The following is a 23,864-nucleotide window of genomic DNA, read 5'->3' as shown; positions in this document are numbered from 1 at the left end:
TATCAAGAATCATATTGTGTATGTTGACATCAGTGTTCCATTCCATGCCAATACTCCACCAGAATCTTTGGCTGAAAAGCAGACGAGGGTGGACGCCTCCCCCACAATCGATCCAAATGAACAAAAAATGGACCAAATCCGCGTCCGTTTGCGTCAGCACATTGGTGTTACCTTATGACTTTGCTGGTTTTGGAAGACCTCAAACACTTGTGGCATGTTTGGTTCATATACGAAGCTTACCACCATTTACCAGATTTCTTTGTCACGAACTCATCCTTGCAGGATTGGATCGGGAGGGGAAGGGGATGAGATCGAGACTTAGGGGAGAAGGTTCTCGCCAAGGGAGGAGGTACAGATTAGGTGGGTGATAGAGGCCCTTGAGGGTGGGGCCCGAAACCAACCCTAACTCTTGTTTCCCCACACATACGGACTCTAAAAATAGCCTATACTTAAGTATTTCAAAATTACATGGGCCTGGCCCATTAATAAGGTGACGCAGCACCTAGAATAGCCTATGGACGAATATTATGAAGTGGCATCTTGTATATTTCGTCCAAGGCTTCATGCACTCCTTATGGCGGCTTCAAAGTCCTGAAATCATCACTTGTAACTCCGTTCTTGATCCCCTTGCGCATGCCATCAACTCCATGCGTGTTCCTGCTCCAATGTTCATCCTTCTCCAAGCTAGGCCCTTCATTTGTAAGCAAAACAAATGTATCCAATTTAGGCAGCATCATAATCTCATGAACATTAGAATCATTACCAAGAAACGAAAGTACTTGGTAATTTAATTGGCGTGCGCGAGCTCTAGTAATTGGTCTAGTATATGTAACAGTAGGGGCTGTGGGTGTAACAATGGTATTGATGTCCTCATCAGTGGGAGAGGTTCAGAATTTAGTATACAATTCACATGCCCTGTCTACTGGCCAACAGCTGGCTAAATAGCGGTGCTCCACTTGTCCGCCTGGCCTAACTGGTGGGCCCGTGCCAACTGGCCGGAGGGGACCCACCATCACGCGTCAACCGCATCACCTCCTGGCGATGCAGGTGTGACATTCCCCACTCCTTCAGAACGAGCGCCGTCTTCAGGTTCAGCGTGCTGCTCCGCGTCGCCGGAAGATGGTTCGTCCCACGCCGGTGCAAGCGGAAAACGGCGGCGTAGGGTGTCGTAGTCTTCCCACGTCGTCGCCGCATCGTCGTTGCGCCAGCGCACCTTGATCTGCACCAGAGCACTGTTGCCACACTTGACCATGCGCCGCTCCAGGATCTCCATCGGTTCGTCGTCGTGGCCGGCGAGGTCTGGTGGACGCGGCAGCTCGGAGAAGACCGGGGTGTAGTTCGGAGTGAACGGCTTGAGCTGGGACACATGGAAGACTGGATGAATTCTGCTGTCCGCCGGCAACTCCAGCTTGTATGCCATCTTGCCAATCTTGTCGAGCACTACGAATGGCCCGAAGTACTTGTATGCCAATTTTGCACAGGGCCGGTTCGCCACTGATGACTGCGCATAAGGTTGGAGCTTGAGGAGAACACTGTCGCCCACCTCGAAGGAGCGCTCCGTGCGATGCTGATCGGCCTGCTTCTTGAATCTGTGTTGGGCACGCAGAATGTGATCTCGCAGCCTTGCCGTGTGCACGCCCCAGTCCCACGGCTCACCGTCGATCATGGGCATCATCTTGTCGTCCCAGAGTGTCATGGCGCCGAGGTTGGGCTCGATGCCGTACAGAGCTTTGAAGGGGGAACATTTGATCGAGGAGTGAAACGACGAGTTGTACCAGAATTCAGCGGTCGGTAGCCAGCGACGCCATTGCCTGGGCGCGTCGTGCACCGTGCAACGCAAGTACATTTCCATGCACTGGTTGACGCGTTCGCTCTGGCCATCCATCTGGGGGTGGTATGCAGTGGAGAAGAGCAGCTTGGTGCCCGCACTGGCAAAGAGCTCGCGCCAGAGAGCGCTGGTGAAGACGCGATCGCGGTCGGAGACGACGGAGCTTGGGATGCCGTGCAGCTTGACGACGTGATCCCAAAAGACCTTGGCCACCTGAGGAGTTTTGAAGGGATGACGAAGCGGAATGAACAACGCTGATTTGGTGAGGCGATCCACGACCACCATGATAGAATCGAAGCCCTCCGATGGCGGCAATCCTTCCACGAAATCCATGGTTAGGTCGCGCCAGGGAGCGATCGGCACGGGCAAGGGTGCGAGCGTGCCCGCCGGCTTGGACTGCTCGTGCTTGGCGTGCTGACACACTGGGCACTGCCGCACATAGTCGGTGACGTCGGTCTTCAAGCCGTCCCACACGAAAAGCTTCTTGATGCGCTGGTAGGTGACCGTTGCGCCGGAGTGGCCATCGACCGCGCTGTCATGCACGACGCTGATAATCTTGGTGCGCAAGGCCGTGTTCTTGCTGATCCACAAGCGCTCATGCTTGCGGATGAGTCCCTTGTAGAGCTCGTACCCGTCGTTGTCGGGACTGTGGATCACGAGTCGTGCCAGGCGATCCTGCGCCTCGGCGTCTGTGGCATAGGAGTTTGCCACCTCTTGAACCCATGCGGGCTGGCAGATGGAGAGCGCATCCAGGTTTAGAGACGCACCCACGCGAGAGAGAGCATCCGCAGTGCCATTGTCGCTGTCGCGACGATAGCGGAACTTGAATTGGAGTCCCACCAGCTTGGCCATGGCCATGCGCTGCAGGTCGGTGGTGAGCTGCTAATCTTGCAGGTTGCAGAGGCTTTTGTGATCCGTGACGATGGTGAACGGGCCCCGTTGCAAGTACGCACGCCACTTTTCGACGGCCATCATGACGGCGATGAACTCCTTCTCGTACGCCGACAGCTTCTGATTTCGCACTCCCAGGGCCTTGCTGAGAAACGCCACCGGGTGCCCTTCATGTGCCAGCACCGCGCCCACGCCCGTGTCGCAAGCGTCTGTCTCGATCACGAACGGTCGTGCGAAATCTGGGAGCGCGAGCACCGACGCGGTCACCATGGCGCGCTTGAGGAGGTCAAATGCCGCCTGCGCTCTCTCGGTCCACTCGAAGCCCTTCTTGGTGAGCAAGCTTGTGAGCGGCTTGGCCAGGATGCCGTAGTGCTTGATGAACTTGCGATAGTAGCCGGTGAGGCCGAGGAAGCCGCGGAGCTCGGTGGCAGTTGAAGGGGTTGGCCATGCCACCATGGCTTGTGTCTTCTCCGGGTCCGTGGCGACGCCGTCCTTGGAGATGATGTGACCGAGGTAGGAGATGCTATCTTGAGCAAACGAGCACTTGGACTCCTTGGCGTACAGCTGGTGCTCGCGGAGCAGAGCGAGGACGAGGCGAAGATGCTCCAGGTGCTCCTCCAAAGTTTCACTGAAGATCAAAATGTCATCCAAAAATATGATCATGAATTTACGCACGTACTTGGCGAAGATTGCATTCATCAGGCACTGGAACGTGGCCGGTGCGTTCGTCAGCCCGAACGGCATGACCTTGAAGTGGAAATGGCCATGGTGTGTCTTGAACACCGTCTTCTCTTCGTCGCCTGCGCGCATGCGAATCTGGTGGTAACCAGCGCGGAGGTCTAGCTTGGAGAAGAAGGCTGCTCCAGCCAATTCGTCGAGCAGCTCGTCGACGATGGGCAGTGGGAATTTGTTCTTGACCGTGGCGTCGTTGAGCCTGCGGTAGTCGACGCAAAAGTGCCAGGTGCCGTCCTTCTTCTTGACAAGCAGCACAGGCACGGCAAAGGGCTCATACTGTGCTCGATGACACCTGACTCGAGCATTTCGCGGACTTGGCGCTCGATCTCGTCTTTCTGTAATGGCGAGTAGCGGTACGGACGTGAGTTGGCGGGGCGCGCGTCGTCCACCAGGGTGATTGCGTGATCGTAGCGGCGGTGAGGAGGTAGGCTCTTTGGTTCGGCGAACATGTCGGCGAAGTCCGTCAGAACGCTTTGAACACTTGAATGAATTTTGGTTGCAAGTGGCTCGGTTGCGCGGGGCAAATCCAGCACGGCCATGTACCAAATGTCATTGCCGGCGTGCCATTTGCGCAGCTGCTCGGGCTCGATCTCCTCCACTTGCTCGGGCTGCTTCGGTCGAACACCTTGCAGGGTGATCATGGCGCCCTGGTGCTCGAAGGATAGCGTCTTGTCTAGCCAGTGGCAGCTCATGGGGCTGAACTGCTCTAACCAATCCATGCCGAGCACGCCGTCGTAGGCGCCCAACTCCAGTTGACGCATGTCGGTGGTGAAGGTGTGGCCCTGAATCCACCAGTTCAGCCCTTACACCATGCTGTTGCAGGTCATGCGTTCACCGTTGGCCACGCGGACCTCCACGGCGGGCACGGGAACAGTTTGGGCATGCACGCGCTCGGCGAACGCCTGGGAGATGAAGCTGTGCGTGCTCCCTGAGTCCACCAGCAGCAGCATGACTTGATTGCCGACGAGCGCGCGTAGACGAATGGTGCGTGGCGACTCGGTGCCGGCGACCGCATGGGTGGAGAGCACGCATCACTCGGGTTCCGGGTCTTGATCAGCCGGTGCGTCGAGCAGGTCCAGAGCGTGCACCGCGTCGTCGCTCAGTACTTCTCCGTGGTCGCCCACCTGAATCGTGAGGAGTTGCGTGGCCGGCTTGCATCGGTGGTCGCGGGAGTAGCGATCACCGCATTTGAAACAGAGTCCGTTGGCGCGGCGGTGCTCCCGCAGTTGCCGCTCGCGCGCCAGGTCGTCGTTGGGGGCGGCCGCGCCGCCTGGCCGTGGCGCCCCCATGTCTCGAGGAAGCGGCAGTGGCGGTGGTGGTGGAGGGGTGGTCGCCCCGCCGGGATGATCCGCGGTCGAGCACGTTGCGTGTTGGCTTCTTCTTCGATGATCCGGGCCAACACCGCAGTGCGCGTAATGTTGGATGGCTCCTGAAGGTGAACTGCAGCCCGTATCTCGTCGCGCAAGCCCAGCAAGAATTGGGTGATGAACAGCTTGGGGTTGAGCGACGCGTCGAGGGCGAGCAAATGGCACATGTGGGTCTCGAACGCCGTCCGGTACTCGGCGACGGTGCCGGTTTGGCGTAGTTGCAGCAACTTATGTATCTCCATCTCGAATTCATCAGGCGTGAATTCGGTGATGATTGCCGCAGTGAACTCCTGCCACGACGGCGAGCGATGAGTCTGTCGGTACACCTGGTACCAGTGCGCGGCGTGGCCGTCGATGTAGAGCGACGCCGTTGTCACCCAGCTGTGTGGAGGAACACGATAAAGGTCGAAGTAGGTGATGCAGCGGTCGATCCAGAGGCTGGGCGCGTCGCCGTCGAAGTGCGGGAAGTCGTGCTTCGGTGGCTTGACCGTGTACTCCTCACGCTGTCCGGTGTGCGCGTCGCGGCCCGCCATGAACACGTTCGTCTGCCCCACGCCCGCGTAGGACAGGGCGTGCCGCGTGGGTAGCAGCGGTGGGCCGTTGTTGGCGAGGCGGACGGCTGGGCCTTGAGGACGAGCGCCGTGGTCGTGCTCCAGCGAAGTCACCGCAGAGGCTTGGGTGTCGCCGTCATGGTGGTCGGCGGTGTTCGGGCGGTGGTGATCGGTTGCGGGCGGCGAAGGTGGTAGCTCACGCTGGTGATGCCGAACTTCGTCGACGTCGGCTTGGGTGAGGTCCAGCTGCTTGCGGATGTGCGCCAGATCCATGGAGACTTGCGTGTTGAACGCGATCTGGGCCTCGCGCTGCTTGTCGCTCGCAAGCGTGGTCTCGTCGAAGCGCCTCAAGAGCGCCTGCAGCATGGTTTTGAGCTCTCCCGTGGATTCCGACATGGCGGTGATGATGTGACAGGTCTGGGCGGAAGGTTTGCTGGGCGGCGCCGTCGCCCTCGCTCCAAATTAGGCCAACCCCGCTGGGGATTTCGAGCGGATCTCGCCGGAGCAAGACCGCACCCGCAGCGGTGGATGTTACGGCGAGATCGAGAGGATGTGAGGGCAACGAAATTTCTAGGGGCCAAAACCTGAGCTCTGATACCAACTGTCACGAACTCATCCTCGCAGGATTGGATTGGGAGGGGAAGGGGATGAGATCGAGACTTAGGGGAGAAGGTTCTCGCAAAGGGAGGAGGTACAGATTAGGTGGGAGAGGTTCAGAATTCAGTATACAATTCACATGCCCTGTCTACTGGCCAACAGCTGGCTACATAGCGGTGCTCCACTTGTCCGCCTGGCCTGACTGGTAGGCCCGTGCCAACTGGCCGGAAAGGACCCGCCATCACGCGTCCACCGCATCACCTCCTGGCGATGCAGGTGTGACATTCTTTGCCACACATGCCTACTGTTATACAATCAAAACCGATACCACAGTTTGCTACACTTGAGACAAACTTGCGAGAGTTTTCTGAGTTAATGGCATACGAGGTCTAGTTTACATGAAAGGAATCTTGCCATCAGTGTGGCTGCAAACCAAACATAAGCTAACTCAGTCACACTTATCTAACTTGTGACGTGGCAAAGTGTGACAAGTTTAATATGTCATCCAAGCACGCCTTTAGCAATGAAGCAATGGCAACCCGTACGTAAGCCCCTGTGCACAGTAACTGAAAAGATTAGGCACATTTGCCAGCTATGCCAGTTTTGGAAGGCTGGAAGCCTGCAAGTACTCCATCTTCTCTACAATGTAGTGTATATAATCTTTTTTTAAAATCAGACTTTGCAAACTTTATAGAAAAAACTATTTATATCTACAGTATCAAATATAGAACTGCTTCTTATAATGAATCTAATGATATATGCTTAGTATTCTAGATGTAAATGTTTTCTCCCAAAAACTTGATCAAAGTTTGAGAGGTTTGATTTTTCAAAAAATCTATATGCACTACATTATAGAACAGGGGGAGTGTTTCTTAGTGTCAGAATCGACATAGTTATGGTGAAAGAGAAAAGTGTGATAAATAAAGACCTGGCTAGTACTAAAATACTGCCAAACTACCATCTCCGTTTTTAAATATAAGATTTATCAAAGATTTCAATGCGGAACCATACGGATATATAAGGATATATTTTAGAGTGTAGATTAAATCATTTTGCTTTGTATGTAGTCTGTATTAAAATCTGTGAAAAGACTTATACTTAGAACACGAGGAAAATAAATGTTTTCGGGCCATATAAAAGCTCGAAAAGCCAACAATGAAAAGGAAGTTTGGAAAGCTACTTGCCTTGGCGTTTTAATAAAAGTTAGGGCGGAGGGGAAACCCCTTTGATTTCAATTTTTTTTGGAAAGCTATGCGTACAGAGAGGAGAAATGGGGACAGCTACCATCTCTTCGATTCTAGACTCCTATGTTCTGACTGCAATATAGCACCTGGAAATATTTGATTTACCCACACAAACACGACAGCACGTACGGTAGCTTCAGGAATTGCAGCATGCACACTCCACTGGTGATTACCGAAGAAACAACTCTCAACATACAGTAGTACTTTTCACCAAATGGTCTCAAGCTTTCAGTATCAGCCCTCGCATCTTAACGGAGAAAAGTGATTCTGAAACATTCAGAAAAGTATTTTGGCAGCAGAGGGAGCGGTTTACGGCGGCCAGCGGTAGGTAATTTCACGATAGCTCCATCTGTTGCGGGCCAGCAGCAGGGATTTGTTGTGCCCGCAACACAGATGGTGTTGCGATGGTAGAAAAAGTTAAAAACAGTTCAACCGGTCGCAACACAGCAACACGAGCGCAATGTGACTCATGTTGCAAACAACTAGGCGCTGTTGAGATCAGGTGGCTGCCAATCACGCCATCCAAGGTTACTAAGGCGACCGGTCCGATCCAAAACATCACCCGCCAACGGGTGCTGTGCAAGTTTTAGGATTTTTTTCTGGCAAGTTTCTTGTGCTGGTACAATAAAGAATTTGCTCGTAACTTCAACTTGTTTTCTCCTAACTGTGCATCAACACTGAAGTCTCTTTATTGCAGCAACTCCAACTCCACTTTTGTGTCAGGTCATGCTTTCAGTGTGTAGCTGGACCTTAACTGTCTTCGGCCTGAAATCAACTGTCATACACACAAATCAAGATGACATTTGCTCAAATAAATGACAATCGACTACTCCCTCCTTTCCGGTTTATAGGACTTATCTCAAAATTTTAGTTTTTCCATTTTATAAGGCTCAATTTGGTTGTTCTCCATCACATGTTCAGACTTCAAGGTGCATTAAATCATTGCATGCAAGTATTAAGAGAAAACTGACCAATGCATGCACTTTATGCATGCATGCATTGCAATTAATGCATTCGTAAACATAATTTTTTGAGAAAAATAAAAGCATTAATTGGGTGCTTTTGCAAACTACAAAAAATATTCCACCACTCATCATCTACCTTGGTTTGTGAGATTTTTAAATTGAGCCTTATAAACCGGAAATGAGGGAGTAGAAAATACTAGCAAATATTGTGCAAACGAAGGAGCTATTATTTCAGTGGACAGTGAAATTAAAATGGCATTATGAATGATGCTCACCAATGAACACATATGCTAAGGACATAAGAACGGCATCCTCGCAGATGATGAGATTTTTTAAACTAGTGCTAGAGTTTCTGAATGAAATCCTCCCTGACTGCACTAAGAGGCAAACATCTACCCTTCTCGCAAGCACCGGTCGATAGCGGTGGCGCACGGCCGCGTGCCCATGGCCTAGCCAACAATGCTCCTCGGTGAGCCTTGTTATTATGTTTTACATTCGATCCAAAATGGATAGGGTTCCACTATAAAAAAATAACGGAATAAAACACAGAGTCTCACGATATAACATCCTGTTGCAGAAACGAAAACCCCCAAAAGGATAGGTTTCCAGATGCCCAGCAAAAGCATCAGCCTTGCTGCCGCATGCACCGTGAGCCTTGTTATGGGCAGGTATTCAATCCGCATGAGCAACAAGCGCATAGTAACACCATTTTTTGCAGTAACCTTGTTGATTTGAAACCCTAGCTGATAGCAAAGACCACAGTAGCTTTTATAGTAACACCATTTCTTACAAACGCCATGGAAGCTTCTATAGTAACACAAATTTAACAGACGCCAAAGACATATCTCGATTCTGGACTTGGCCTACCATGTTTTTATGGCATTGCCGGTTCTTTACTGGTTTCGGAAGGCTTCAAACACTTAGCAATGAAACAATGGCAGCCCACAGGTAAGCCCCTGTGCACACAGTAGCTGGAAAGATTAGGCACGTTTGCCGGCTATGCCAATTTTGGAAGCCTGCAAGTATTCCTTAGTGTCAGAATCCATAGAGTTCCAGTGAAAGAGAAAAGTGTGAAAAATGCTGCCAAACTACAACACACACGGGGAAAATAAGAAAATGTTTTCACGCCGTATAGATCTGGAAAAGCTATATTTTTCAATAACGGAAAGGAAGTTCGGAAAGCCACGCATACAGAGAGGAGAAATGGGGACGGCTACCATATCTTTGATTTTGGATTCCTACGTTCTGACTGTAATATAACGCCTGAAAATATTTGATTTACCCACACAAACACGGCAACACGTACCATAACTTCAGGAACTGTAGCATGCGCACTCCACTGGTGATTGCTGAAGAAAAAACTCTCAACATACAGTAGTTAACTTTTCACAAATGGTCTCAACTTTTCAGCAACAGCCCTCGCATCTTAATGGATGAAAGTGATTCTGAAACCATTCAGAGAAGTATTTAGGCAGCTGCAGATTACCAAAAAATTAAAGAGGACGGAACATAACGGTATTTTGGCCATTTGCTAGGTGAAATACACACCTTCTACGTTTGACTAGCTGCTGTCCTCCATGATTTTACCAAGTAACAGTTTACTTGAGTGGCACAAAAGGAAGCTTTTTATATCGAACAGTTGCAGTGCTGCACAAAAACTGGGAGGATCACTCAAAAATATTAAAGCTTGGATCAAGATGTTTTATGTAGAACACTACCAAAAGGTATGTATCCTGTTCCTACTGACCATTTTCAGTTCACTCTTGATCAACCTTTCCAATCGCCTCAAGTATAGATGAATATGTAATAAGATCATAGTCAAATCCTAACGCATTCATCTCTTTCATCAATTTAGCTGCCTCCTCAAACATGCCTGCGTGACTCAAGGCACCAAGAACAGTATTATATGACACAGCATCTGGTTTTATTGCAGACTGTTTCATATTAGAAAGCATCCCCATTGCACGATCAGGACCTCCTGTTTTTGCCAGTGCATTCAGGATAATATTGTATGAATTGATATCAGGAATACACCCATGGTCTTGCATTCTTCTCATTGTAGTAAGGGCTTCATCAAGCATGCCTGCTCTTGCCAATCCAGACATGAGGGCGTTGTAAGCATAAACATTAGGAGTGCAACCAAGTCTGTTCATCTCTTCAAACAGATCTACAGCATCATCAAGCCGCCCAGCCTTCCCTAAGTGTTTTATCATCACCGCATACACTCGAGCACTAGAGGAGCCACAATTTTCTTTTAGTTCCTGAAATAGCTCGTGTGCAAGATCATACCGTTTGGCTTTTCCAAGAGCATCAATCAGGCTGCAATATGCTGCTGGACATGGAGGGAAGCCCTTTTCATCCATCTCCTCCAGCAGCATCATAGCCTTCTCCGTCCTGTTGGTTTTGCAGAATCCATCAATCAAGATTGAGTAGGTGAATGGACTAGGGGAGATTCCACTTTCCTTCATTCTCTCGAACCATGATGAAATCTCAGAAATACGAGATTTAGATTCAAAAAGTGCTTTAATTATAGTGTTGTAGGTCACCACGCTAGGAATACACCTTAATGTCTTCATCTCCTCAAACAACTTCATAGCATCATCCAAACGACCAGCCTTACCCAAGAAATTTATCATATTGTTAATAAGAACTGTGTCTGGCCTGCAGCCTTCTCGTCGCATTTCATAGAAGAAGTTATATGCTTCATCAAATCTCCCAGCTTTACCAAGTCCCCTGATTAATTCAGTGTAAGTAAACACATCTGGCCGGCAGTACTGATGCCTCATCTCTTCAAACAAACTCAATGCTCCATGAACATTGTCCAATTTAAAGAGCAAAGCCATTAGCATGGTATATATCTTAGCAGTTGGCTGCATTCCATTGTCCTTCATCTCATTCAACAACCAAATTGCTGAATCCTGGCGACCAAGTTTGCAGAAAGCAGAAATGAGTGCACTGTAAGTCACGGTGTCTGGGAAGCATTGGCCCTCGTTGCTCATCTCATTGTAAAGTTCATGCACTTTCTCATACTCCCCCTCATGCATTAACATGATTATCATGCTATTATATGCCTGAGCAGTGGGTTGACACTTTCGTGCCTTGATTTGGTAAAAGATTGCAACTGCCTTACTGATCATCTTGGCATTCCCCAGCATCCGGATGATGTCTGATAGCTCCATCGGCGTGACAACACATACAGGATTCCGTACCATTTCTTGGATCATTTTCCACATTTCACCATACTGCTCTACTACCTCTAAACAACGTATCAATGCCATGTAAGTGGATGTGTCGTGTTCGTAATTCCTCTTCCTTGCTGCCCATCTGAAAAATTGCATCTTCACACTGACCCCGACATCGGTTTTCATAACCTCTCTTACCAACCAGTGATCAACTTTCATCATTAATACCTCCAACGCCTTCTCAGCATCAGGGCCCCACTTGAATATCTTCAGGATCCTAATGAATCTCTCATCCATGACTCGTATGGAATGCGTGTACCTTGGTCCAGTGGTTGCTACTGCCTCCTCACTCTGACGAACCGGGGGCTGGAACATCTGGACAATCTCATTCTCTGCGCCAGTAATTCAAGATTTTCAAACAAAATAAAATAAGGCATTAGTATTAAAAATGGCATTTCATACAGCAACACAGATCGTATGCTCAAAAGTAAAATTAAAACAACAATCGAATCCAGCACACATGAGGACTAATCTCAGAAGGAAGTAATTTATTCTACCTGACTAAGGTAACTGTTACAAACGGCTGCATCAGAACATGATTTCACTCAAGTTAGCAGTACAAAGAAAGCTGATCTGACCTTGTAATACGTAATGATATCATAGCAACTAACAACAAAGGTCAGGTTCCTGAAACCCTTCCTAATTTCCGCTGGAACTTATGACAGAGCCCACGCCTAGCACATTCTTAGCAAACCGAAATAAAGGGGAAGCGTGGATGGGTGGGGGTGGGGGGTATGTGTGCCACCTGTTTGCTTTACCCTCCACGCGAGGTGCGGCGACGAGGAGATGCCCCGGACGGCGAGGAGGCGCGCCATCTTCGGCGGCCGGCGGCCGGCGGCTTACGATACGGCGGGCGAGGAAGAGGAGTGGGTGGGGATGGGCGCAGGGGTTACGAACGGGCCCTGCAGGATGTAGGTGGAGTCAGATTTGGGCCGTGGGGCTGGGAGCCCAACCCGGGCATCGTGGACTTTGATCGATAAAGCTCGGTTTAACCCCTAAAGAAACTAAAAAAGCATGCTCAACTGAAAAAATATATTAACTAGGCATGCTTTATCTTTAAATTAGGGGATTTATTTGTGGTTGGGACTGCCTAATGATCCACTTGTTATAGCTGTAATCATACGTGTTGATCAATAAAGCCTAGCAATAATTTTTTTTAGGCTTCAGAGTTCACATCATAGTAGAGGAACCAAAAAAACGGATGACCGTCCCCGCTGGCAACTCAATAACACGCGAGCCTCCGTCCAGCGATCCCGAGTCACATCGCAACTTCAAGCCCAACCTAGGGTAGCCACCCCCACGTCGACGCCACCGCCTTCCCCACTCCCGCTCCGTCCCTTGCGTGCCGACCCGATGGCTTCTTCGGCGCCAAGGCTTCCAGTAGCACGTCGACCGCCATCATTGCCATCCTTCTCCCCAAGTATCGTGTTTCAAAACCTCGTACTTTCATCCTTTCATTCCGATGTCATGATCGATCCCGTTTCTTTCCTCGTTCTCTCATTTCTGGGCATCATCTAGGTCACATCGTCGTCGGTGGCGCTGTGTTTCTCCACCTCATGTGTCTCGCCCTCTCATGTCGTTCTTCTTCCATGCGCGACATGATTGTTGATGACCTGAACTAGGGGGTATTTACAATATCGACTCCCGGCCAGGTGGGCCGAGTCGAGAATCCCCTTTTGTTTGTTCCGTCCTGGGCCACTTCAGGCATCCCTGACACATACAAGGAAGGTTACACAAGACTTGGCATATAAGACAAGGACTTCTTTCCACCAACATAGCTGATCAGGACTCCTTTTATCCTAGGCATCTAATACATTATATAAGTCGAGGTCAAACTAGTCTATAGATCATTAGAATCTTACACAATAATCTCATGATAGATATTTATACTCTGTACTATACCCCAATACAATAAACACAAGCAAGGTGTAGGGTACTGTCTATTTGAGAGAGTCCGAACCTGAGTAAAAATCATTATGTCTTTGTTATCATCGTTTCAGGACGCATAGCTTAGAGCAACTCCAATGGGGCGACCCACTTCGTCCGCGGCCGTCCATTTGGGTCGGCGCGGACAAAAAAGCCGGCCCAACGCGCCGACCCAAATGGACGCGCGTCCGCTTTCGTCCGCCTGCCGATCCATTCCGGCCCATTTTTGAGGCTGATTTGCGTCGGCGCGGACACAAGACAGACGCGGCCGCTCGCCCTCTTTCCTCACCGGGCTCGCTGGTCGGTGGCACATTGGATTCACACACTCGCCCGCCTGCTACGTCGCCGATGCCACCGGCCATTTTTTCAGATTAAAATGGATACATAGATAGTTCTAGTGTACAGAGATAAAAAAAAAGACCACTACTCGTCGTTTTCTGACTCCGACTTGGTAATGTCCTCCTCCGACGTTTGAAGGTAGGCGTCAGCAAGCTGCTCGTCTTCAAAGTCCCAACCCGACGTTTCTTGTAGCTTCAGTTTCAATTGAGCTGCCTGCTTCCGCGAACGCTTGTCCTCCCGATAGGCGGCTCGCTCCCTCCTCCTCGCGTCCCTCTCCGATCTCAATTGCTTATAGAACTCGCGCTCGTCGACGATGTCCTGCGGGTAGCCTCCTCGCCACAACACCAAGGCTTCCACGTCCTTCTCTGCGATGGCGAGGCGACGCTGCCGCCTCCGATGGACACGACGATCCTCGTCGGTGAAAAGCCGCGGGAGAGGCGCCAGATCCTGCGCCCGCTGGCTCGACACGTTGGAAAAATTCATATCCCGACGAAGCCTCAGGAGGCGCCACGCCGCCGCGTCGTGCGCGCGGGCCGCCTCCTCTGCGGTGTCGAAGGTTCCGAGGACGAGACGTTTCTCGCGAAACCAGATCTCAGCGGAGAAGGCGTCGGAGGGCGCTCGCGGATTCCGCGAAAATCCGAAGCGCGTAGGCGGCGGATCGGCATGGTGACGCAGAGGCGGCGAGAGTGAGCGGCCGACAGAGTGTGAAGGAAGCGCCTTCTTTTATAGTGAGCGCCGGCCGCGGCGCGCGCACGAACCTTTCCCGCGCGCGGTCATGAAAATGGGTCAGTCCGTTAGGCGCACTGCCGACCCAAATCTAAAAGAGGGCGGACGGCGGGCGGGCGGGCGGGCGGCCGACCCAAATGGACAAAAACCGGACAAAAATGCCGTCCGTTTGGGTCGGCCCGTTGGAGTTGCTAGCGGGGCAACTCCTCCTTGTGTCTATCCAATTTTCGCTCCATCACCGTTGGCGTGTAGCGCGGAGAGCGGGGCAACTCCTCCCCGGCCTCATCGCTGTCGCCTCCATCGATAGGGCCAGCGGCGTGGTGAAGAAGGAGATAAACGCCACCCACTTCAGCGCCGTCGCCCGGAATCGGCGAATCGACTTGATCCATAGCCCAGAGTAGCACCTCCAGCACGTGCCTTCGCTCGTCTCGCCCAATCAGAGCCTCTTCTTGCACCTCCACCAATGAATCCATGCTCCTCTGTCAGAATCCAGCACTGCCTCTGCTTCCACCTTCAACTCCGTGGCCCATAATAACAATGGAAACACCTTCTGGCATTTTTTTTATTTTTTATTAGCATGTTGGCAGAAGAGCTGCCAAATTCATTCATCAGAAAGAGGCATTACAAGTACGAACATGAGTATTCCACCTTCCACTCCCTTTATCATTTTAAAAACTTTAAAAATTTCCAGATTTAGCGATCCATTGTTTTGATATTAGAGGTGGATTTCTGTTGACATTATTACTAGAAGTGGATTTCTGCTGACATTTTCTTTCTTTCAAATTCCTGTTGACATTATTATTAGAAGTGGATTTCTGTACGCAAGCACCGCTGTCACCTTTCACTTCACCTTCAGGAATATTGACTTTCTGGTTAATCAAAGATCAGGAAGCATATTAAAGCACAGAAATGGCTCTATATATAAACAGTGAAGCAAGTGCGATTAGCGATCAGAAGACCAATTATTTCCACAAAACAACCTTTGCCACTGCCCGGCGTATTCCCCTCTCCGCCGGGGCGCCATGGATCCGGACGAGGAGGTCGAATTCGATCTCTCCCCGTTCGCCATCGTGTACAAGAGCGGCCGCGTCCAACGCTCTGGTCTAACGTCGCGGAAGAGCCCCGGCACCGACGCCACCACCGGCGTCACCTCCAAGGACGTGGTCATCGACGCCGGCACAGGCCTCGCCGCGCGGCTCTTTCTCCCCAAGAGCGTCCCGGAGTCCCAGAAGCTCCCCGTCCTCGTCTACTTCCACGGCGGCGCTTACGTCGCCGAGTCGGCCTTCTCCGCCAGGTACACCAGCTACGTCAACGCCCTTGTCGCCGCCGCCCGCGTCGTGGCCGTGTCGGTGGAGTACCGCCTCGCCCCCGAGCACCCGCTCCCCGCCGGCTACGACGACGCGTGGGCCGCGCTCCGCTGGACAGCCACGAGCTGCGTTTCCGCGGGCCCGGAGACGGAGCCGTGGCTGGCCGACCACGGCGACCCCACGCGCATCTTCGTCGCCGGCAACAGCAGCGGCGGCAACATGGCGCACAACGTGGTGATGAGGGCCGGAAAGGAAGGGCTCCGGGGAGGCGCGCGGGTCGAAGGGATGGTGCTGCTTCATCCGCTGTTCTTGGGCAAGGCTCCGGTGCCGTCGGAAGGCACGGACACCACGGCGACCGCCGAGAGGAACTGGCGGTTCGTCTGCGCGGGAAACTACGGGCTCGACCACCCGCTCTCCAACCCGCTCTTGATGCCGCCGGAGGAGTGGGCGGCGCTCGGCTGCCGACGGGCGCTGGTGACGGCGGCCGAACTCGACCCCTCCAGGGACAGGGCGCGCATGTACGTCGAGGCGCTCCGCGGCAGCGCGTGGGGCGGCGAGGAGGCCGTGCTGTACGAGACGGAGGGCGAGGGTCACATGTATTATTTCTCCAAAGCCGCGAGATCCAACTCCGTCGTGCCGGAGAAGGCGGCGAAGGAGATGGCCATTGTTGTGTCCTTCATCAAGCGCGTTACATGCACCAGTCCATCGGATTGTAACATTAGATCTACGTTGTGAATCGAAGCCACTCTTACAGTTCGTTTGTGACGAAACGAGAGCACACCGCGGCCGCGCCGGCGTGCGCGCACCGATCAGGGCTCAGGTTCCGGCGATGAACGCCACGACGCGAGCCATGAGCTCCTTGGCCTTGGCACAGTCCGGCTTCTTGAGGAAGAAGACGTGCCCCTCGCCTTCCGACTCGAACCACGCCACGCCTCCACGCCATACGCTCCCGCGCCACGCGCTGGTGGTCACCGCCGCGTAGTACGCTCGGTCCCTGGCCGCCAGCCAGTCCTTCTCGCCTGCGCACACGAGCATCCGCTCGCACCGGAGATTCTCCATCCCCGGGGCGCCCGGCGCCATCGGGTTCATCCTCGGGTCGTCCGCGCCGCCCACCGCGCCGGGGCACGCGAACTCCCAGATCATGGCCATGTCCTTGGCCGTCGCCTCGACCTCACCTTCGAGGAACGTGTTCCCTCCGAACCAAGGATGCAGAAGAATCGCGCCTTCTACTCTCGGCGCCGGCTGGAACGACGCTCTGATGAGGACGTTGTGCACTATGTTGCCGCCGGCGCTGTCGCCGGCCAGGAAGAGGCGCGCGCTGTCGCCGTGCTCGGCGAGCCACTCGTCCTGGCTCGAGGCGGCCCACGATAGCGCGGCCCAGGTGTCGTCGTAGGCGTCGGGCACCGGATGCTCGGGCGCGAGGCGGTACTCGACGGAGACGGCGACGACGCCGGCCGCGGCAGCGAGGGACGCCACGTAGTTGTGGTACTGCGGGGAGACGGCCGACTCGACGAGGAAGCCGCCGCCATGGAAGAAGACGAGGATCGGGAGCCTCTTGGAGGGGTCTCGGCTGGTGGGGAGGAAGAGGCGGACGGACAGGCCGGTGTCGGAGTCAAGGACCACGTCTTTGGACGTGACGCCGGTGGCCGGGTCGAGGCCGGTGGGCACACGAGCCGGGCGACAGAGGCGGTCCATCTGGCCGCTCCGGTATATGCGGTAGTCATCGCAGTCGAACACTACTTCGTCGGCGCCGGACTCCATGGCCGTAGCCGCGCACAGATCTGAAGGTATAGTTTGTTCAGTGGTTGGTGGCAGTGGCAGAGACTAGCGGTGGACTGGAAAGTGTGAAGTTGCTGCTGCAGCAGTCGGTAATTGACAAATTTAATCTATGGACGAAATCAAATCACAGAATAAACTGCCCGTGAAACTACTTCACGCGGCTGAATTTTTTGAGTGACGCCCGAGACAAAGGCGTCACATTACACTGTGCAACGCCTCGCAGATAGGCGCTACACGTCTGGCCAGCGTCGCATCCATGTAATCCGAAAATTACTAAGTCAATGTGCAACGTCTGAGAGCTAGGCGCCACAGGCGTTGCACTAGTGGTTGCTTCATTTTATAGTGCAACCACTAGTGCAGCGCCTGAGAGCTAGGCGCCATACTATAAAGTGCAACGCCTAGCTCGTAGGCTCTGCACAATGACTTAGCAATTTTTAGTCGGTTTGGGATACAACGTTGGCCAGGCGTGTAGCGCCTATCTGTGAGGCGTTGCATAATGTAGTGTGACGTCTTCGTGTCGGGCGTCGCACAAAAAGATTAGCCACGTAAAATAGTTTCATAAATAGTTCATTCTGTAATTTGATTTCGTCTATAGGTCAAATTTATCAAATTTGCTGTAGCTATCGCCTGCCAATCTATTTCTAGAAGTTGGCACAAAATGATGTTACCGCCAATCTCGGAACGCAAATTTTTCAAGAGAACTTTGTTGAGTAATGTGATTGTACTAGGAAACATAAATTAGACTAGGAAATATTCTGGCTTGCCTTGTACTTCAAATAGATCATGTACTTCTATATATATGCCCACGAGGTTCAAGCAATACAACGACAATTCCACTAAAACCCTCTCTCCCTTCTGACATGGTATCAACCTAATCGATCCTAAACCTTAGTCGCCGCCGCTTCCGCACCCACGCCACGACACGTGGTCCCCGCCGCCGCCATTAGGCTGTTTTCGTGATTACACCAACCCGTGCGCTACCGCTGCGTCGCCTCTTCGGGCCATAGTGACGCGGCCCGCGGTCAACCGCCGCCCCGAGGCCATCCGCTCCAGACCGTCCCCGAGGCTGCACCGACCCTCGTGCTGTCGCTGCGTCGCCCGGTCGGGCCGTAGCGAGCGTGGCACGCGGTCCCTGCAACCGCCGTGAGGTCTTCCCCGCCGTCGTCCCGACCCGCGCTACCGCTGCGTCGCCCCTTCGTGTCGTAGCGTCGCGTCGCGTGGTCTACTTCGCCGTCCCCGCGCGTCGACTTCTATGCCGTATTCGTCGCGCCGCCTTCCTAGGCGCGGGAACGCCACCGTTCGCGCCGGTCTTCGTCATGCTGTCGGGTTCTTCCTCGCCTACCTCGGGCACCGTCGCCGCGCTTCTGACCTAGCCGCCGTCGCCGCTCTTCTTCTCGGTCCACGGCGACTACCTCGACACCGGCCACCCCGACTCGACATCGACCACGGCGTCCCTCGCACGGCTACCTCGACCACAACACATCGACAAACGGCACAAAAGGCTACCGCCTGCTTGAGCAACCTCGTTGGTTTCCACTCCAGCCACGACTCCGCGATGCGTCGACCGTTACGACTGGGGGGGAGGGGGTTGTCCGTCGGCTTGCATTCGGATTCTTCTCCAGTCTCACCGTCTGCGTCGCTAGCGTTGTGAATGCGGGGGGATGTTGAGTAACGTGATTGTATTAGGAAACATAAGTTATAAGTTAGACTAGGAAATATTCTGATTTGTCTTGTACTTCAAATAGATCATGTATTCATATATGTATGCCCACGAGGCTCAATCAATACAAGGACAATTCCACCAAAACCCTCTCTCCGTTCTGACAAACTTAAACCCCAACTAGGCGCCATCACCTATTTATTCACTCATGCAGAGCAACTTCCCTCGAACACAATGGAGATGATCTGCAGACCAACTCTGTCAGGCGCCGGCTATGAACGCGACGACGCGGTCCATGAGCTGCTTGGCGTTGTCGCACCCGGGCTTCTCGAGGAAGAACACGTGGCCCTCCCCATCGGACCCGTGCCAGGCCGCGGTGCCGCCCCACGCGCTGCCGGCCACGGCGTCGTGGTACGCGCGGTCGCGCGCGGCGAGCCCGTCCGCCAGCCCCGCGGTCACGAGCATCCTCACGCACCCGAGCCTCTCCAGCGCCGGCGCGCCCGGCGCCAGCGGGTTCATCCTCGGGTCGTCCGCGCCGCCCACCGCGCCCGGGCACGCGTAGGACCAGAGCATCCCGGTGACCATGGGCGCGGCCGGGTGCTCCCCCTCCACCGGCTTGCTCCCGCCGAACCACGGGTGCAGCAGTATCGCGCCCTCGACCCTCGGGCTGCCGTCGTTGGAGGTCGCCCTCATGAGCATGTCGTGCACGATGTTGGCCCCCGCGCTGTCGCCGGCGAGGAACAGGCGGGCCGTGTCGCCGTGCTCGCGGATCCACTCGTCCTGCGCCGACGCCGCCCACTGGAGCGCGGCCCAGGAGTCGTCGTAGGCCGCGGGGAGCGGGTGCTCCGGGGCCAGGCGGTAGTCGACGGACACCGCGAGGACGCCGGCCGCCGCGGCGAGGGCGTTGACGTAGTTGTGGTACGTGGAGGAGTCGGCCGACTCGATGAGGAAGGAGCCGCCGTGGAAGTAGACGAGGACCGGGAGCTTCGTGGAGGGTTCCTGGAGCTTGGGAAGGTAGAGGCGCACGGAGAGGCCGGAGTCCGCGTCGAGGACGACGTCCTTGGAGGTGACGCCGGTGGCCTCGTCGACTCCGGCGGGGAGGATGGGAGGCCGGTTAAGGCGCTCTATCCTGCCGCTCTTGTAGAAGCGGAAGTGCGCCGGTGCCTCGAACACCACCGTGTCGGCGTCGGCGTCCATGGCCGTGGCGAATGGAGAAGGTGTTTGCCTTGAGGCTTGGCCTTGGTGTTGTGACTATCAGCTTCGCGAGGTCTGTCAGATTTAAATGGCGATAAGGTGCCAAGTCGGCAGCGAGCTGAGGAGTGCGCATGGCCACACGTAATTTCTGGCCTGGATCCATTGCCATGAGAATGCAACGATCGGATAATGCATCAATCGAGACAGTTGATTGTACTGTATGATCCGACGGCAATGTATACTCACTATTTTTTTCCTCTTCAAAAAAGAAAAGAAAAATAGAACCGATATCAGCGACAAATTAACAATTGGCTCGTGTGTGAAACAATCCAATCTAATAATTGTTGAACATAAGAGATTAGAAAGCTTGAACGTTTTACAGTGCAATCACAAATGCTTATATACACGCACATACACTCATTTTTGTGTTGACGGGAAGTGTGAAGTTTAGAACTTGACCGTAGTGGACTGGTTTCATCGCAAGAAACACAATCATACCCTTGGAGCATCTACAGCCGGACATGGCAAATCCGGCCCCTCAAACGCCCGCGGACGCGCCCGGGCGCGTCCGCCGACACTGACCAGACACTTCCCAAATCGCGTTGTCCACATCCGTGCCTCTCATATCCGAGTCCTATATCCATACTAAATCATGCAATGTCGATCAAACTACGTAGACCAGCTGACCGGACATAGAATCCGACATAGGATAGCACAATAGTTCACCAAAAGATCCACCAAAGTTCACATAAACAACAGACAACTTTATACTACATCTAAAACTTGAAATGAAATTGAACTTCACCACTTTATGGCCGGCCCTTTCCCTTTCTGGTCGCCGGCGTACCTGTAGCCATCGGCGGCTAGTGGAGGATCGTCCGATTCGTCGGATAAGGAGCCGTGGTCGTCGGACGACGAGGAGGAGACAATGACGAGGCCTTTCAGGCGCTGGACGGCTCGGTCCTGCAGGCGCCTGAGCTTGGCCAGCCGAGCCGCCTCTGTCACCTTCTCCTTCGCCTCCCGCTCAGACTGCTCGATGGCAAGCCGGAGAGCCTTCGCGTTCTTCCGGCGGAGCCGCCGAGCGCCCGTTTCCACCGTCGTAAGCGACCGGCGATAAACCCACACGAGGAGCTTCTCGTCCTCGTCGGGCTCCGCCAGTAACCCACGGCGGCGGCGGACAAAGCTCTCCGTAGCGTCCCTCTCCCTTGTCCGCCGCCTCTCGCGGGCGGCAGCTCCGACGTGCGCGTCCGGGCCGGCGGGGCGGGCACAAGCACCCATTGTCGGTGTCAAAACCGGCGGATCTCGGATAGGGGGTCCCGAACTGTGCGTCTAAAGTCGATGGTAACAGGAGACAGGGGACACGATGTTTATCCAGGTTTGGGCCCTCTCTATGGAGGTAATACCCTACGTCATGCTTGATTGATATTGATGAATACGAGTATTACAAGAGTTGATTTACCACGAGATCGTAATGTCTAAACCCTAGAGGTCTAGCTTGTATGGCTATGGTAATATATATCTCTCCCTCTCCGGACTAAGTTCTCCGGTTTATATAGACACCAGGAGGATCTAGGGTTACACAAGGTCGGTTACAAAGAAAGGAATCTACATATTTGGTCGCCAAGCTTGCCTTCCACGCCGAGGAGAGTCCCATCCGGACATGGGTGCAGTCTTCGGTCTTCGTATCTTCACAGCCCATCAGTCCGGCCCATGGCTAACAGGCCGGACGCCCGAGGACCCCTTAGTCCAGGACTCCCTCAGTAGCCCCTGAACCTGGCTTCAATGACAAGGTATCCGACGCGTAGATCTATCTTCAGCATTGCAAGGCGGGTTCCTCCTTCCGAACCCCAAGATAGTCTTCAGACGAAACAATTGTGTACAGATTTGCAACACACAGCCGTAGAGAGTATTAATATTTCACGAATCCAATCTGCTGACCACTTTAGTAACATGACATCACGTCAGTTCGGCCATAATTTTGAACCGTTTTTCGTCTGCCACTCCATGTTTCGAGACGCGGTTGCCATTGGCACGTCTTGTCAAAGTATAGATCGTGTCCCCTTATTGCAGGATTTTCATCAATTCGGGCATGGGTAACCCAACTGTGCCTGTTTACACAGCCCTTGTGAATAGGCGAGTGGGGAGGCGTTCGATATTCACTGCCTTTATAAGGGGATAAGGATTCCCTCTTCTTCTCCCACGCCTTCTCCTTCCTCTGCCCATCCATACTCGAGCTCCAGCGCCCAAGCTCTAGCTTTCCCCGCCCGAGAAAGCACTCCAATCATGTCCGGATCCGGAGCTGGAGGCAAGTGGATGGCCTCCTTCGTCAAGAAGGAGGACATCAAGGAGCTCCGGGGAGGCCGGATACCTGGCCAAGGGGATCGTTTACTGACTCCCGGCCAAGGGACAAATCGTCCCTACCCCAGAGCCCCATGAGAGGGTGGTGTTTCTCACACATTTCGTCCGCGGGCTGGGATTCCCTCTCCACCCGTTTGTTCACGGATTGATGTTTTACTATGGGATGGACTTCCATGATCTAGCCCCCAACTATATCCTCAACATCTCGGCATTTATTGTCGCGTGCGAGGCCTTTCTCCGTATCCCACCTCACTTTAGCCTATGGTTGAAGACCTTCAATGTGCAGACGAAGGTGGTGAGCGGCCAACAAGCAGAGTGTGGAGGCGCCATGGTGGGAAAGATGCCCAATGTCACCTGGCCCGAAGGCTCCTTTGTGGAGACGGTGAAGGGGTGGCAGTCGGGGTCTTTCTACATCACCAAGCCGCCCAACACCAATTGGGCGGCAGCCCTCGAATTCCGATCCAGAGCTCCGATGCGGCTCACCTCCTGGCAAGAGAAGGGCCTAACCTGGGGCTCTTCGAGCGAGCTGACTGGGCTCCAGACGTGCGTCCAGAACATCATAACCAAGAGGATCAAACTAGTCAACATGATCTAGGTTATGCTCATTCGCCGGATCCTTCTGTGCCAACGCTGGACTTGCTATTTGTGAGAGCTCGATCCGGCCAAGCACCAAACGCTACTAAGCTCTTCGGCACGATGCACGAAGACATCTGGAAAGTGCTCTTCAAGGCCGGCGAGACACCACCACCCACGACCGAGGATCGCGGGCTCAACTTAAAACGCCATGCCAATTCGGTAAGTTCTTTCATTTTTTCAAGGTATACCCTCTACTGGCATATTTTGAGGAAGGAGTCTAAGCCTTCCTATCAATTTTTCAAGCCTGGATCGAGGCAGATTAACTGTCCGGCTTCGCTACCTGAAGACCAAGAAACCCCACTTCTGACGAAGATGCTGTTTCCGGCGCCTTATGATGTTCCGGAGAAGAAGGCCAAGAAAACGGCCAAAGGGGCCAGGAGTGGCCTTCGCCGAAAAGGTGCTTCGGACGTGACGTCCGGAGACGAGACTCACTCTTCGGCCGCCGAAGATGATGACGAAGAGGAGGAGGAAAACGACTCCCCCCTGAGGAGGGAAGGAAGAAAAGGGGGGCCTCCCCAA

General features: G+C 53.5%; 2 protein-coding genes and 2 pseudogenes across 3 annotated transcripts; 1 reads left to right on the top strand and 3 right to left on the bottom strand.

Annotated features, from left to right (window-relative positions):
* Nucleotides 1-8,628: 8,628 nt before the first annotated feature.
* On the bottom strand, nt 8,629-12,374 carry LOC125509583 (Pentatricopeptide repeat (PPR-like) superfamily protein). 2 transcript variants are annotated; one of them, XM_048674578.2, is made up of 5 exons: nt 12,166-12,374; nt 9,926-11,752; nt 9,727-9,836; nt 9,485-9,623; nt 8,629-9,194 (listed from the first exon to the last, which is right to left on the bottom strand). In XM_048674578.2, exons 1-2 carry the CDS (start codon nt 12,233-12,235, stop codon nt 9,936-9,938), a joined length of 1,887 nt encoding a protein of 628 aa, XP_048530535.1. In that variant the 5' UTR covers nt 12,236-12,374; the 3' UTR covers nt 8,629-9,194; nt 9,485-9,623; nt 9,727-9,836; nt 9,926-9,935. The 2 variants fall into 2 exon arrangements, with proteins under 2 accessions (XP_048530535.1, XP_048530534.1); XM_048674577.2 differs by having other exon boundaries at nt 9,727-9,825; nt 12,166-12,373.
* Nucleotides 12,375-15,366: 2,992 nt separating this feature from the next.
* LOC125509580 (tuliposide A-converting enzyme b3, amyloplastic pseudogene) lies at nt 15,367-16,488 on the top strand (annotated as a pseudogene).
* LOC125509581 (tuliposide A-converting enzyme b1, amyloplastic pseudogene) lies at nt 16,289-18,286 on the bottom strand (annotated as a pseudogene).
* Nucleotides 18,287-19,213: 927 nt separating this feature from the next.
* On the bottom strand, nt 19,214-20,424 carry LOC125509582 (tuliposide A-converting enzyme 2, chloroplastic). Its single transcript, XM_048674575.2, has one exon. It carries the CDS (start codon nt 20,352-20,354, stop codon nt 19,419-19,421), a length of 936 nt encoding a protein of 311 aa, XP_048530532.1. The 5' UTR covers nt 20,355-20,424; the 3' UTR covers nt 19,214-19,418.
* Between the last annotated feature and the right edge of the window lie 3,440 nt (nt 20,425-23,864).

The sequence above is a fragment of the Triticum urartu genome, chromosome 5A (genome assembly GCF_056163025.1).
Source record: "Triticum urartu cultivar PI428250 chromosome 5A, HENAU_Tu73, whole genome shotgun sequence".
Classification (NCBI taxonomy): domain Eukaryota; kingdom Viridiplantae; phylum Streptophyta; class Magnoliopsida; order Poales; family Poaceae; genus Triticum; species Triticum urartu.
This window is presented reverse-complemented; position numbering and strand designations above follow the sequence as displayed.

What these genes read in the sequence shown, in the direction of transcription:
- LOC125509583 (XM_048674578.2), bottom strand. Translation starts at nt 12,235, where the DNA reads ATGGCGCGCCTCCTCGCCGTCCGGGGCATCTCCTCGTCGCCGCACCTC. An exon ending in GTGGAGGGTAAAGCAAACAG is followed by an intron (nt 11,753 to 12,165) that starts GTGGCACACATA and finishes TTACTGGCGCAG; the next exon opens with AGAATGAGATTGTCCAGATG.
- LOC125509582 (XM_048674575.2), bottom strand. Translation starts at nt 20,354, where the DNA reads ATGGACGCCGACGCCGACACGGTGGTGTTCGAGGCACCGGCGCACTTC.